The sequence below is a fragment of the Pseudonaja textilis genome, chromosome 1, assembly GCF_049901715.1.
Source record: "Pseudonaja textilis isolate UNSWEBS1 chromosome 1, rPseTex1.2, whole genome shotgun sequence".
Lineage (NCBI taxonomy): Eukaryota > Metazoa > Chordata > Lepidosauria > Squamata > Elapidae > Pseudonaja > Pseudonaja textilis.
Genome location: NC_141990.1, coordinates 173,584,105 through 173,596,856, shown reverse-complemented (window position 1 = coordinate 173,596,856; position 12,752 = coordinate 173,584,105). Strand labels below are relative to the sequence as shown.

At 39.7% G+C, this 12,752-nt stretch overlaps 1 protein-coding gene across 1 annotated transcript in view; it reads right to left on the bottom strand.

Annotated features, from left to right (window-relative positions):
- The window catches only part of PGAP1 (post-GPI attachment to proteins inositol deacylase 1), a 47,085-nt gene extending 34,863 nt beyond the window's left edge, over window positions 1–12,222 (bottom strand). Inside the window, exons 1-4 of the mRNA XM_026696868.2 lie at window positions 11,850–12,222; window positions 3,022–3,175; window positions 859–1,034; window positions 128–299 (exon numbers count right to left, since the gene is read on the bottom strand). Of these exons, the coding sequence (XP_026552653.2) occupies window positions 128–299; window positions 859–1,034; window positions 3,022–3,175; window positions 11,850–12,149 (802 nt within the window). The 5' untranslated portion in view covers window positions 12,150–12,222. The remainder of the gene's footprint in view (window positions 1–127; window positions 300–858; window positions 1,035–3,021; window positions 3,176–11,849) is intronic.
- Between the last annotated feature and the right edge of the window lie 530 nt (window positions 12,223–12,752).

Genomic DNA, 12,752 nt, shown 5'->3' with positions numbered 1-12,752 from the left:
TGTTTTCCATTAAATAAATGGGAATGAAACTTATTCAGTTACTCAAAAGTGAAAAAGCAAGAGCAAAAAAGAGGGGGAAGGCAAAATAAAACTCTACCAATCCAAACATTCTTAGGGGTGAACTTACCAGCAAGATATTGATCTAAAGGCAACACAGGTGCAACATGAGGTGTCGCTTGAGTAATAAGAATATTGATAAGTTCGGGTTTGAAATGTTTAAGAATCACTAGTGCTCTTGCAACAAGACCACCCATGGAATGACCTACTACAGCAACACTGCGAGGAGCAAATTCATGACCCTTCAAAAAATAAAGAAAAATAATCTCACATCAGGCACAATGAAAACATAATAAAAGCACAAATTCTTTCCCATTTAATAGTTAATATGTCAATCCTTTAAAGTGGACCAGACTAAGGAATTGACACTGTTGCCCAAAGCTGTCTTTATTAGAATAGCTATAATATACAGGTGTCAAACTCGCCATGTCATGTTGCCATCACATGACGTTTCGTGAAGTTTTTCCCATTTGCGGAGCTGGGGTGGGCGTGGCCTTCACATGATGCATCTGGCCCACGGGCTACCAGTTTGACATCCCTGCTATAATAACAGAATCTTGCAAGTTTGAGTCTGCTTCTCATGCTCCCTTTTTTATCTTCAGCTGAATTGTGGGGAGGACCTGTCTGAGGTGTCTTCTTAAATCACTTTCTTGGTATGGGCTCAAGCCACATATATCTGATCACTGCATGGTAATGGATCTTCTCTCTGTTCATCAAGGCCATCTTCCATATTTTCTGCATCATGGGGATAATGGCACAAAACAGTAAAAAGCTAATATGCATATGCATTTATCTCCATACCTTATATAATTTAAGAATTATTTTAATACACTCATGCACAAATCTCGTCTGCTTTTGTAGACTTCCACCATATAGTGCAACAAGCTCCTCATTGAAATTCACACTGAAGACATCAAAATGATATTTGAAATCCATATCTTCTGCCTTTCTCAGTGCTATTGATCCAAGAGAACGTACTGAAAAAAGCATATATTAGAAGCAGAGATAATTAAAATTAAAATTCTGGATTTGGATGATGAAGTAGATCCCTAAAAGAGGCCATCAGGAGGCAGAAAACAAAACTAAGAGGATTTTTTTTTTTAAAAAACCCTTCATTTCTAATGTTTGTTTTTAAACTCCAAGTTCCAAAACTCCATGCTTAATATGCAGTGTAACTTGAGAACAGCAATATTATTTTGAAACAGAACCTTTAGAAAAGTTGAAACACTCTCAGCAATTTTAGTGAGCTCCATGGATTCAGAGATGTAAAATAATTAATACCAGGGGAACTGCTGTTGAGACAGTTGTGGGGATTCAGTGTATGGTACTCAAAAGAAAATTGATTATCTGACCCTTTTAGTCAGAATTCAGGCCTGGCTGTGGAACAGAGACAGCAAGGATAGTAGATTTTTTTTTTGTCATGCCCAAGATGAAGATAGTACACCTATCTATGCCATATTAGATCTCTCATGGCCTTCAATATTGTCATCCATGTACTTTTGGACCACCTGTGAGAGATTTGGGGTAATACGTTGCAGTAGTACCAATTAGAGAAGGGGAAGGGAGGACAGAGAAGGGGGAACTGACTTAGTTGCTACTACTTTGTGGAAGTCAGAGATCAGTCTTTTCCCACTCCTATTTAACTCATACATGCAGCCTCTGGAAAAGGTAATCTAATAGTTTGGGGTTGGGTATCATTAATGATTCACAACTGTAATATTGATACTCCAGGCCAGACTCAGAATTTATTGAATCCTTATCCTAATGCTTGGAGGCTTAAATTGAAATCTTAAGAAGACACTTGTTGTCCAACAGAGATATTTGTCTGCTCCAGTAGTCTCTTGACAGGGACTAGCAGCCTATAATGAGCAAGCCTGTGACTTTTGGGTCCTTCTGGATTGTAGCTCCATTTAAAACAGAAGGTGAAAACTGCAGCCAGTGCTGGCTTTTTCCACTTTTGGGTGATGTTTTGGACCCTACCTTGAAAAGGAAGACCTTACTATAATGATTCACCCCCTTGCTACCATTTGTTTACATTACTGCAAACACCTATATGTGGGAATCTTTTGAAGAGTACTCAGAGGCTTCAGTTCATTCACAATGCAGCAGGCCAACTGCTAACCAGAATTTGCCAGAGGGAACACATTACACCAGTGCTATGGGTGCTAAACTAGTTACAGACAGATTTCCCAATGCAATTTACAGTGCTCCTGATACTGTAGATTACATAATATACAGTATGTGGCTTGGCTACAAATTATTGGATTATTATTGTATTTTTTCAATGGATTTTATTTATTTATTTATTTAGCGTATGGCATGTGTTAACCAGGGATTACTGAGGAGGCTGCCTGCCTCTGTGAAAACTCTGTGGTGTTATCTTTACCCGTGGGACACCTGAATGCTGTTAGGCAATCGGGGGAGGTTCCTTTCTTGTCCCTCCGTGAGTTTTTTAATTTGCTCACAGGAATCGAGCTGAGCTGTCGACCTCAGTGGCGTGGAGACCCAGTGTCTTACCATGTGAGCCACCACGGACCACAATTTCAATGGAATTTGCTCAGCTAACTCAAACTGTCCAGGAGAAACTATAAATGGACCTCTGCTTTAAGGAAGTAGTAGTAGGGAGGTTCCCTAGCACTGCTTTTGGAATAGTTCCCAGTGGACTACTCATCTGGCTCCCAGCTGGAAATATTTCAAAAGTAATCTCTTTTGGTTGGCATTTGGTCCTTGATTCCATATCGGTATGGTTGTAGCCTAGCTTTGTTACTTCATTTTATTCTGCATTTTTTACTGTTTTAATTGTGGCAGTTTAAAAATGTAATTAATAAATGTAATGAAATCTTGTAAATGCAAACCATTTATTATTCAGGTAAAACACAGATTCATGTAAAGTTTATTATTCCCATGCAATTTCCTCTTTAGGTATTCTATAGAGATATTTCTATTCCTTTAGAGATAGCTTACCTTGCTTAAAACTTCCAGCATTGCCAGGAAGAAAAAGAATAGGAATCCCTGTTAAGATTAGATTTCTGTTTTCTTCTGCAGAAATTCCTTCCCCGTAAAGATATAGCTCATAGGCTGGGTAACGTCTGAATATTTTCTTAGGTAATTTTATTCTCTGAAACAAAAAATGTATTTCAACAGAAGAAAGGTAACATTATGGTATTAAGGAAGAATCTAAGCAGCTGCAATGTAAATAAAATTTACACAATAAAATGTATTGTGCTATTAATATGAAGCAGAGATACTTTTAAATAGCCTGAAACAATGTGACAGCTTTTTGAATATTTCATTATCTTCTTTATGTAATTAAAGAACTGTAAATCTGAAACATTTGCATTCTTCTTCCTTCTGACAGTAACTTTGGAGAAGATTCTGAAATGGAGAACCAAAACTTACAATTTGCTTACACAGGTAACCTTGCAATTATAAACTTTATAGCACTAGCAGGGGCAATTGTTATTTTCCACATCAAATAGATATAAACACATATTTCAGCCTTCCCCAAGCTAATATTTTTTCGGTATTCTCATTAGCTATAGACAGCATGTTGAACCAAAACAGGCCAATTCGCCACAGTCAATTCGCTACAGCCAATTCACCGTGGCCAAGTTGTCATAGCCAACTCATCATGGATCAACTCACCATGGCCAACTCACCACGAGACAACTCTCCATGGGGCAATTTAACAATTCAATTTAATTATTTAAAATAAATTAAAAATTATTGTTGTCATCTCTTTTTGCATCCTTTCTTTAATTATTCTATTCTACCATTTCTTTGATATTAGTGTAACTCTTGTCCCACAGCAAACTGAGTTATCCCACGGCAAATTGGCCATGACGTGTTAGCTGCAGCAAGTTGGCTGGGGCAAGTTGACTGTGGCTAGTTGGCCTTGGTGAGCTGGCCATGGCAAATTGTCATGAACAGCCAGAAATAATGGAATTAGATGGCACATAATCATTATTTTTAATATAACTCCAGTTTCTATATTTCTGAAAAAGAATAATAGCTGTTATGCTATCTCTTGTTAATTTCTGGGATCCTCAAGTCAACATACTAAACTCTTCCCCCCATATATAGTAAATATATAGACATCTTTATATACAATCATATAAATATCATATGCTGCTCTATGTAAAGTATATTCAAGATATTCACTGGAAAAGAAGCTTTAATTTAATATTGCAATATCTTTGAGTAATTAAATTTTGTAATGTTTTTCTACTTTATCTTAGTTAAGCAAAGTTCGGTTAAAACCTTTACTGATTCTTCTTCATATTTCTGTAGATATCCCATCAATTCTCTGTAACTTTGTGACTTTGAAATGATCATAATGCTGATCTAATTTCATCTTCTAGTATTAGATGTTTTTGTTAAGTAACAGGACTTTTCTAAGCTATCTTGCATGTTGACATCTCTACTATACCAAATTTCAGAATTCTCCTTCCATCTTTGTTGGATTTCTTGGAATTGGTTATTAACTATCCATTGATATCCTTTCCTACACCAGCATGAGGTTGGTATTTCCTGAGCTTGGAGATCTTTCAAAGTTTTCCCCTGTATTCCTATGCCTGTTTTCAATTTCAATATCTTCATATAATATTGTTTCTCTTGCTTCTTAACAAGCACATAGTGAAGAATTATTAACAATTCTTTATTAAGTTTCTTCCTGAAATCCTGATTGGCTTCTCTTGCATTTTTGGCAATTTGCAACATTGTCACATTTATTCCATCTGCCTTCTTCTCTTTCTTGATCATTGTCAGCATCTTTTGACATTCATCCTTAACTATTTAATTTCATTTCATAATTCTTCTAGTTCCTCATTAATAAGTAATTCAAAGTAATTCTTGATAGTCTCCTTGAAAATGGGGGAGGGGGATATGCTCAAGATTATATACTAGAAACTGTCTGGTTTTCTTTTTCCATTTTAGCTTATCTTATAACTTGCATATTATTTATTCTACTATTCTACAATCAACCTGGTCACATATTTGCTGTTATAACTGAACAACTGAACAACAACAACCAATCAGGAATGAGATTATAAGAATCAGTATAAAACCAATCTGAAACTACATACAAAAACTGTTTGCCTTGAGATTCCGTATCATACAAGGCATATAGAAAAAGAGTTCTGGAAGTTTTCTTAGCAATTTTCCTCTTCAAATCTGCATTACTGCATAGCTCTATTAACTCTTACAATTTAAGCATCTTGTGCCTTTTACTTAATTTCAGCCAAAGTACTTTAAATAACACAAGCTGACAGAAATCAGATAAACAAATCATAAAGATAACCAGTACTTGTCTTTCCTGTTGATTTGCTGCAAAAGCCAAAGTAGTTATACTGACATTCCCACACCCACCATACGTTAAACTAGCTATTTATTATACTTAACAAATTTAGCCCACAGCAACTTCCAACTACCAATTTAAGTCATGTGTACAACATCTGCAGAACTCTTCTCTAAAGTCTTTTAATAGTCTCCATTTCATTATTCTGTTTTAAAAAATCTGTTGTTTTAAGTAATAACAGTGTAGATATATATTATCAGGAGGCTGTACTACAAGGTATATCATTTATTTATTTATTTGCTAAATTTGTTTGCCACCAATCTCACTGTGGGGCTACTCTAACTGACTTACAATAAAAAGAAAGAAATGAGAAGAATGTGAACAAAAGTAAGATAACAGAGTAATACAATAAACAATGAAAAAGACCATAACAAGAAATATAATTATATGATTACCAAAAGTGGCAATATATATATATATATATGTTTTCTGAGGTTCTCACGGGTATTTGTATGTGGATCTTTGGTTATTCGGGTTTTCTCCCGCGTAAGATTGGAAGTATCTAGGCAACGTTTTGATGAAGTCTCATTCATCATCTTCAGGCTTGTGTCTTCGGCTCTGTGCTTCTCAGAGTGATGTGAGCTTGCAGCTGCTTCATATATATATATATATATATATTCATAGATTTTCACGGGTACAGGTATGTACGTCTAGGTGTGTTCGGGTCTTTTCCCGTGTAAGATTAAGAGTATCTTGGAGACGTTTTGGCTAGGTCCCACTCACCATCCTCAGGCTGGTGCTTTCAGCTTCGTGCCAGTGCAAGCAGTGTGTGATCGGAGCTGCCGTCTCTCTATAAATACTGGTGGTGGGGGCTGGTGTGCTGGGCTGGTTGGCTGCGCTGCTGCCTCTTGATTGGTTGATGGAGTTGATGTTGGTATAATGGGCTGCGTGATGCCTTGTGAGTTTTCTTGTGGAGATATCCTGGATCTTGTGCTGTAATCTCCTGGGTCGTTTGTTTTGTAGTGATCTTTTTTCCATTAGCCTCTCGTGTTTTAACAGTTTGGGTAATGGGTTGTGTGATGGGCTTGCAAGTTCTTTTGTTGTGGTATCCTGGGTCCTGCATTGTAATTTCCTGGGTCGTTTGTGTTTTGATCTCTTTTCCATTAGTCTCCTGTGTAGTAACAGCTTGGGTAATGGTTTGTGTGATGACCTTGTGAGACTTATTGCTGTGGTATCCTTGGTCTTGTGCTGTGATATCCTGGGTCATTTGCTGTGTTGCAACTTCTTGAGTTCTTGTGGTGTAATTTGCTGAGTTTTCTGATGTGATGTCCTGAGCAGGTGGCTATGATGTAGCATTCTGGGTTTTAGTCTGGCTTCGAGTTTGGGGTCTGGGTCTGTGTTCTTGGCATGTATCAGCTTGGTTGGTTTTGGGGTCAGGGGTGTGGCAGCTGGCGAAGCAGCCGTGGTCAGCTACAGCCCCATGCTGCTACAGCCCCATGCTGAAGAAGCAGCTTCACATGCACAAAACTCATACCACCTCTTGGAAATGATCAATGTGAAACAAGAAGATCTGCTTGTAAGTTTCAATGTGGTTTCACTATTCACTCAAGTCCCGACAAAAGAAACTCTTGAAATCATCAAAAATAAATACCGACCACCCAAACACCTCATGGAACTAACAGAACACTGCATGGAACTAACAGAACACTGCTTAACCAACACATATTTCATATACAAAGGACAAAGATACAAGCAAATTGAAGGAGCACCTATGGGATCACCACTTTCACCCATCATTGCAAACCTGTTCATGGAAGAATGTGAATCCAGAGCCCTAGCTAATGCCACCCACAAACCCAAACTATGGTTAAGATACATCGATGACACATTTGTGATTTGGCCCCATGGAAAAGAAAACCTAAATAATTTCCTAACACACCTAAACAGTACACACCCCAAAATCAAATTCACCATGGAAACGGATACAAACAAACAACTACCATTCCTAGATGTACTAATCTACAAAAAAACAGATGGCACACTAGGACACACCATATACCAGAAGAAAACACGCACCAACCGCTACCTCAATGCCCAATCCCACCACCATCCAGCAAAGATAAACTCCGTGGCCAAAACACTAATCGCCAGAACCAAATGCCTGGCAGACAAGACACACATAAAGACTGAACTATGCACCCTGACTAAAGTACTGACAGCCAACGGCTTCCACAAAAGCAAAATCACCGGCTTGATCCACAAAAACACACTGAGACATAATGGAGACCTAGAAGATGAACAGACCTATGGAACAGTTGTCCTGCCCTACATAATAGGTACTACAGACAAAATCAGTAAGATACTACACAGGCATCGCATCAAGACTGCCTTCAAAACAGACAGAAAAATAGCAGCCATCCTAAGAAACCCCAAAGATAAAATTGACCTGGAAAACCAAGGCATATATGAAGTCCCCTGTGCATCATGCCCTGCCACGTACATTGGACAGACCAATAGAAAAATAAGTACCCGCCTGGATGAACACAAAAATGCAGTAAAAAAGCTGGAATACACTTCCTCACTAGTCCAACACATGAAAGCAACAGGTAATAGCATCGACTTCAATGGCACCAAAACCCTAGCCACTATAGAAAACCCCAGCTACAGAATTATCAGAGAAGCCATAGAGATTGAAAAATGACCTGAAAGCATGAATAGAAGAGATGATTCCACCAGACTGTCAATTATTTGGAAGCCTGCACTCTCAAACAAAAAAAGCTCCACAACACAAGCCAGACAAACACCTGGGCACGAACAGATCCCCCGATATCTCCAGCTCAAACACACCCCAACCAGGCACCCAGATGAAACCTAGCTTCCTAATAAATGATAACTGTCCATTTACTCAGAGCCAAGCCACACTAAAAGCCTCCAATACAGGAAACACAATGTTGCCAGCCAATCAAGACAAAAAAAGCTACAAAACAGACAGAAGATATTAGAAACACCAATCAAGCAGAACACAGCAAACTCCAAGACCAATAAACACAGACCAAGACTCCCAACCAATCAGGATGAAGAAAAAACCATTCTGGCACAGCAGTAGGCTAGCCCCAAATTTAAAACTGAAACAACTGTAAAAGTCTGACTCACAGACAAACACAATACAGAAGCCTGATGATGGCAGATGAGATTCTGCCGAAACGTTGCTACAACTTCAAAAGCACAACTATAATGACGTGGGAAAATACCCGAACAAAGCTGAATACTATACATGCATACATACATACGAATATGGCAAGGGCCTGTAGACCAATATCCATTTGCCTGGAATAAACCTCACTGAAACAATGGCTATTGACTAGTTTAACAGTGTAGAACTATTTCCTATATAAGTTTTATATTTGAAAGTGTGATAAATATTTACTTCGTTAACCAAACTTTTGTTTGACAAATTGAATCAAACAAATTGAGTCCTGGTCAAAATTGTGGGATCCTTCCCATGTATTACTCAGGAGAACATATTTTAGAACATTTTCCACAAAATTTTTATTTTTTCCCCCAAAAACGAAAGTGTGATTGTTTTATTACAGGAGTCCATGTGAAGAGTATATTTCAAGGCTCTTGTCCATTAGAGGTGTCAGTAAGAAATAGCATGTGAGGCATCAAATACAAAGTATCAAACTAAAGTATCAAGTAACCTGCACTTTAAAGCTAATTATCAAAGTTCTTAAGGCATCTCAGAAGGAATAGCTTTTACAAAAGCTACATTGTGTATTCTGTAGTAGCTTAGTGACAACCAACTTGGGATCCAAAGAATTTATATACCACTTCTTCTCACATTAACCTCCTATTTATACACTGTACACTGGATAAGGGCCATCTCTGAGATCCTATTGCCAGAAAAAATAATTATAAAATCAGAATGCTATCCAAGGCACATTTCTGGGAATCAAACCTGTATTCTTCTGGGGAAAGTATTACAGTATTAGGGGTGACCCTGCATTCTCAAATTAGGATTAATTACATAGTTGCTTGCTTTAATATTTTACTCTATTAATGTTCATCATATTTTCATTCCCTACATTAGAATATTTTTTTGTGGATGACGGATATTTTAAACAAACAACTTGGGAAGAAAAAAAAACACTTCCAGCTTTTTGCTTGCTGAATATGCTATATAAGGAATATCACTTCAAGGTAGACAAAAATAATTTCTGAATAACACTTATTATAATTATAAAGGCAGATTAATTGCTTCACTTCCCAGGCCTAAAACAACCACATGAAGAGAATGATACTAAAGAAAAAGAGTTGCAGGAGCTTCTGCTTTTGCTTTCCTATCATACCATCATACCCATGACTTGTGATACATGTCTACACTGGTTTTGGTCTGTAAATAGCGCATGGCATTATTCATAATGGTAAAATTGCTAACATTATAGCCATCTTTAAAAGGAAGATGGGAAAAGCTTTTGCATGGAATGCATGCATTGACAGAAACAAAATCTTTTTAGGATAAAATTTACTTATTCTGCTCTTGAAAAGACTGAACAGTACTGAATTTTTTCATCATAGTTATCATCAGAAAATGATAATGATAGGAAAATACTTTGAGAACTTGGAAGCCACAAGACAAAACACATGTAGTGACTGTTCAAAGTTACAAAGGCATTGAAAAAAAGTGATATATGATTGTTTTCACAGTTACGACCTTTGCAGCATTCCCATGATCATGTGATCAAAATTCAAATGCTTGGCAACTGGTTCAGATTTATAACCATTGCTGTGTCCTAAGGTCATGTGATCCCCTTTTGCTACCTTCTGACAAACCAACTCAATGGGGAAATGAGCAGGGATGGGATTCTACCAGTTTTGCGCGTATTTGCTAGAACTGGTTGTTAACATTCTAAGCAGTTCGGAGAACCGGTTGTTAGAAGAAATTACTGGCCTAATCCTGTAAGGAAGGTAGGAAGGAAACACTCTGGTGTTGCTTACAGAAACTGCCTCTCCGTTAACCCTTATTACATTCTTGGCAGGGCTAGACTTCCTGTCTCTGGAACTTCTCTGGAGTTTTTTTCCCCTCCTTTGCTGGTACTTTGCTTGTGTGGAGTGACCATTGGCACTGAAAAGAGTAACTTATGACCATTTTTCACACTTACGACTGCTGCAGCATCCCCACAGTCATGAGCGGCCAGGCAAGGAGATGCGTGCCTTGATGATATTGAGTTGGCCACGCCCAGCCAATAACATGACCACCAAGCCATGTCCACTCAGTCACATGACCACCAAGCCATGCCCACCAACTAAGCCACACCCACAGAACTGGCTATTAAAAAATTTGAATCCCACCCCTGTAAACGAGGTTCACTTACCAACCAAATTACTAATTTATCAGTGGCAGTCTTATCAACAGACAAGAAAGGTCGTAAAATGGGGCAAAACTCACTTAACACATGTCTCACTTAACAACATAAACATTGGGCTCAATTGTGGCTGTAAGTCAAGGACTACCTGTAGCACTTACTTCAAGGAAAAAGAAAAGTTGTATCACCCTTCACAGAGAAAATACATTGTGACTATTGGATTGAATCCAATGAAACCTTACTGTTCAACACCCATGTTCTCTCACTATTACACAATTACTAAATAGCAAAGCAATTGGCAACTTTCTAGTGGGTTACAAAGGTTAATGCAGCTCTGACTTTTGGTTGATTGGACTGGAAATATTTGATTCTTGAGATCCAAGCCAACTTGGAAAACAGGTTTTCCAAATATCAGCTGGGCTGTCTTTTCATAGTGAACCAATTTACTACCACCTTTATTCCTCTAAGGCAGTGGGTCTCAAACTAGTCTCTCTTTATCCTTAAAGATGCTTTTTCAAGAGACAACTAGACTTTTGCCACAAAGTCCAGATGCCTGATGAAAAAGCATTTTTGGGAGAACCATGACCTGGATGACTGAGAATCTCCACTCTTTGCATTTTTTAAAAAATGAGTGAGGACCCCCAAGAGTTTTGGCGTTTATTTGTATGAATATTTGCCGTATTAGGAATCAAAACCAAGACATTTGGAGAGCCGTTGTTTTAGGGCATCCGACATAGCGCTTGAACCCCGGGAGGTTCCCACTGAACCAGAGGGGAGACCAGATACACACACACACACATCAGACAGACGGGCGCCGGTGGAATGAAATGAAGCAAGATGAAAAGGGACCGTTCCGAAGTGCGGATTGAAGGGCACAAGGCAAGGCGGTCTTTCTCCGAAGGAGCTGTTCCCGAGACCGGGGTGATGCTTTGCCCTCGGCTGCGGAGAGGAGCCTGCACGGGGTCTCGCCTCGCCAGAGACCAAGTTGCTCAGGAGCTCCATTATAGAGAAAGCGGGTCTTTCTTTATAAGAAGGGGGACGGGGCCAGCCTCTCTCAGGGAGAACTCGCGGAAGGGATGGCAAAACGGGACACCTTGCAGCATGCCGCCGCCTGTCGCCCAGCCACTCACCTGGTACTCCGGGTAGTCGAACATGTAGGTCATGCTGCACCGGTTCTCTTCATACTGAAAGAAGACGTCCCGGGCTCCCAGCAGCACTAGAGCCGCCAAGACCCCGTGAAATAAAATTCCGGTCACCTTTCCCGCCGTCCACATGTCGTTTTCATCGGCAACCACCCGGCTTTCCTCGCCGTCAGGGCCGCCTCTGCCTTCTCGCCGGCAGGCCACACCCGCCAGGAGGCGGGGAACCGCCCCGAGTGCCTCCCTCGCCGGACGGGGCGAAGCCGTGGAAAGAGCCCGGGCCTCCGCCATGTTTGGAAGGTCGACACAAACTGCCTCGGAACTCTCGGACGGGGTTCAGGGAGCCTTTCCGTTCGCCATCTTAGGAAGGTCAGTCGGATCGGGTGGGCGGGGCGAGTGGGCTATTAAGGCGGCCGGTGCCTGAGTCTTGGCGGCTTTCAGAGGGCGACTCCAAAGGTGCTTTTCTTTTTAAAACACCTTTGAGTCAACCGTGACCTGGATGATTGAGAATCTCCATAGACTTTCAGCGGGGTAGATTTCGCGGCCGTCGCTAACGGGGAATCGGGGGTTGGGGAGCCCAATTAGCCGCTGCGGAGGCTTGCATCTAATATCAATTTAAGACCGAATTATAAATCATAAATGAGCGCGAACGTGAAAAATGGGAAGGACGAAGAATTCCGACTATCCTTGGGAAATTAAGCCACATCTTTAAAAGATGACATGAGCGGCTCGTTGGACGAAACGTGTATTATTGAAACATAACACTTATTTAATAATAAAATAATTAACACATACCAAAGAATATCTCTTGAACATCACCCCTGAACGAAGCTATTTGCTTTGTGGGTGTTAGCTACGGACTGTAAAACATTTCGGACCACCTGCTGGAGTTGT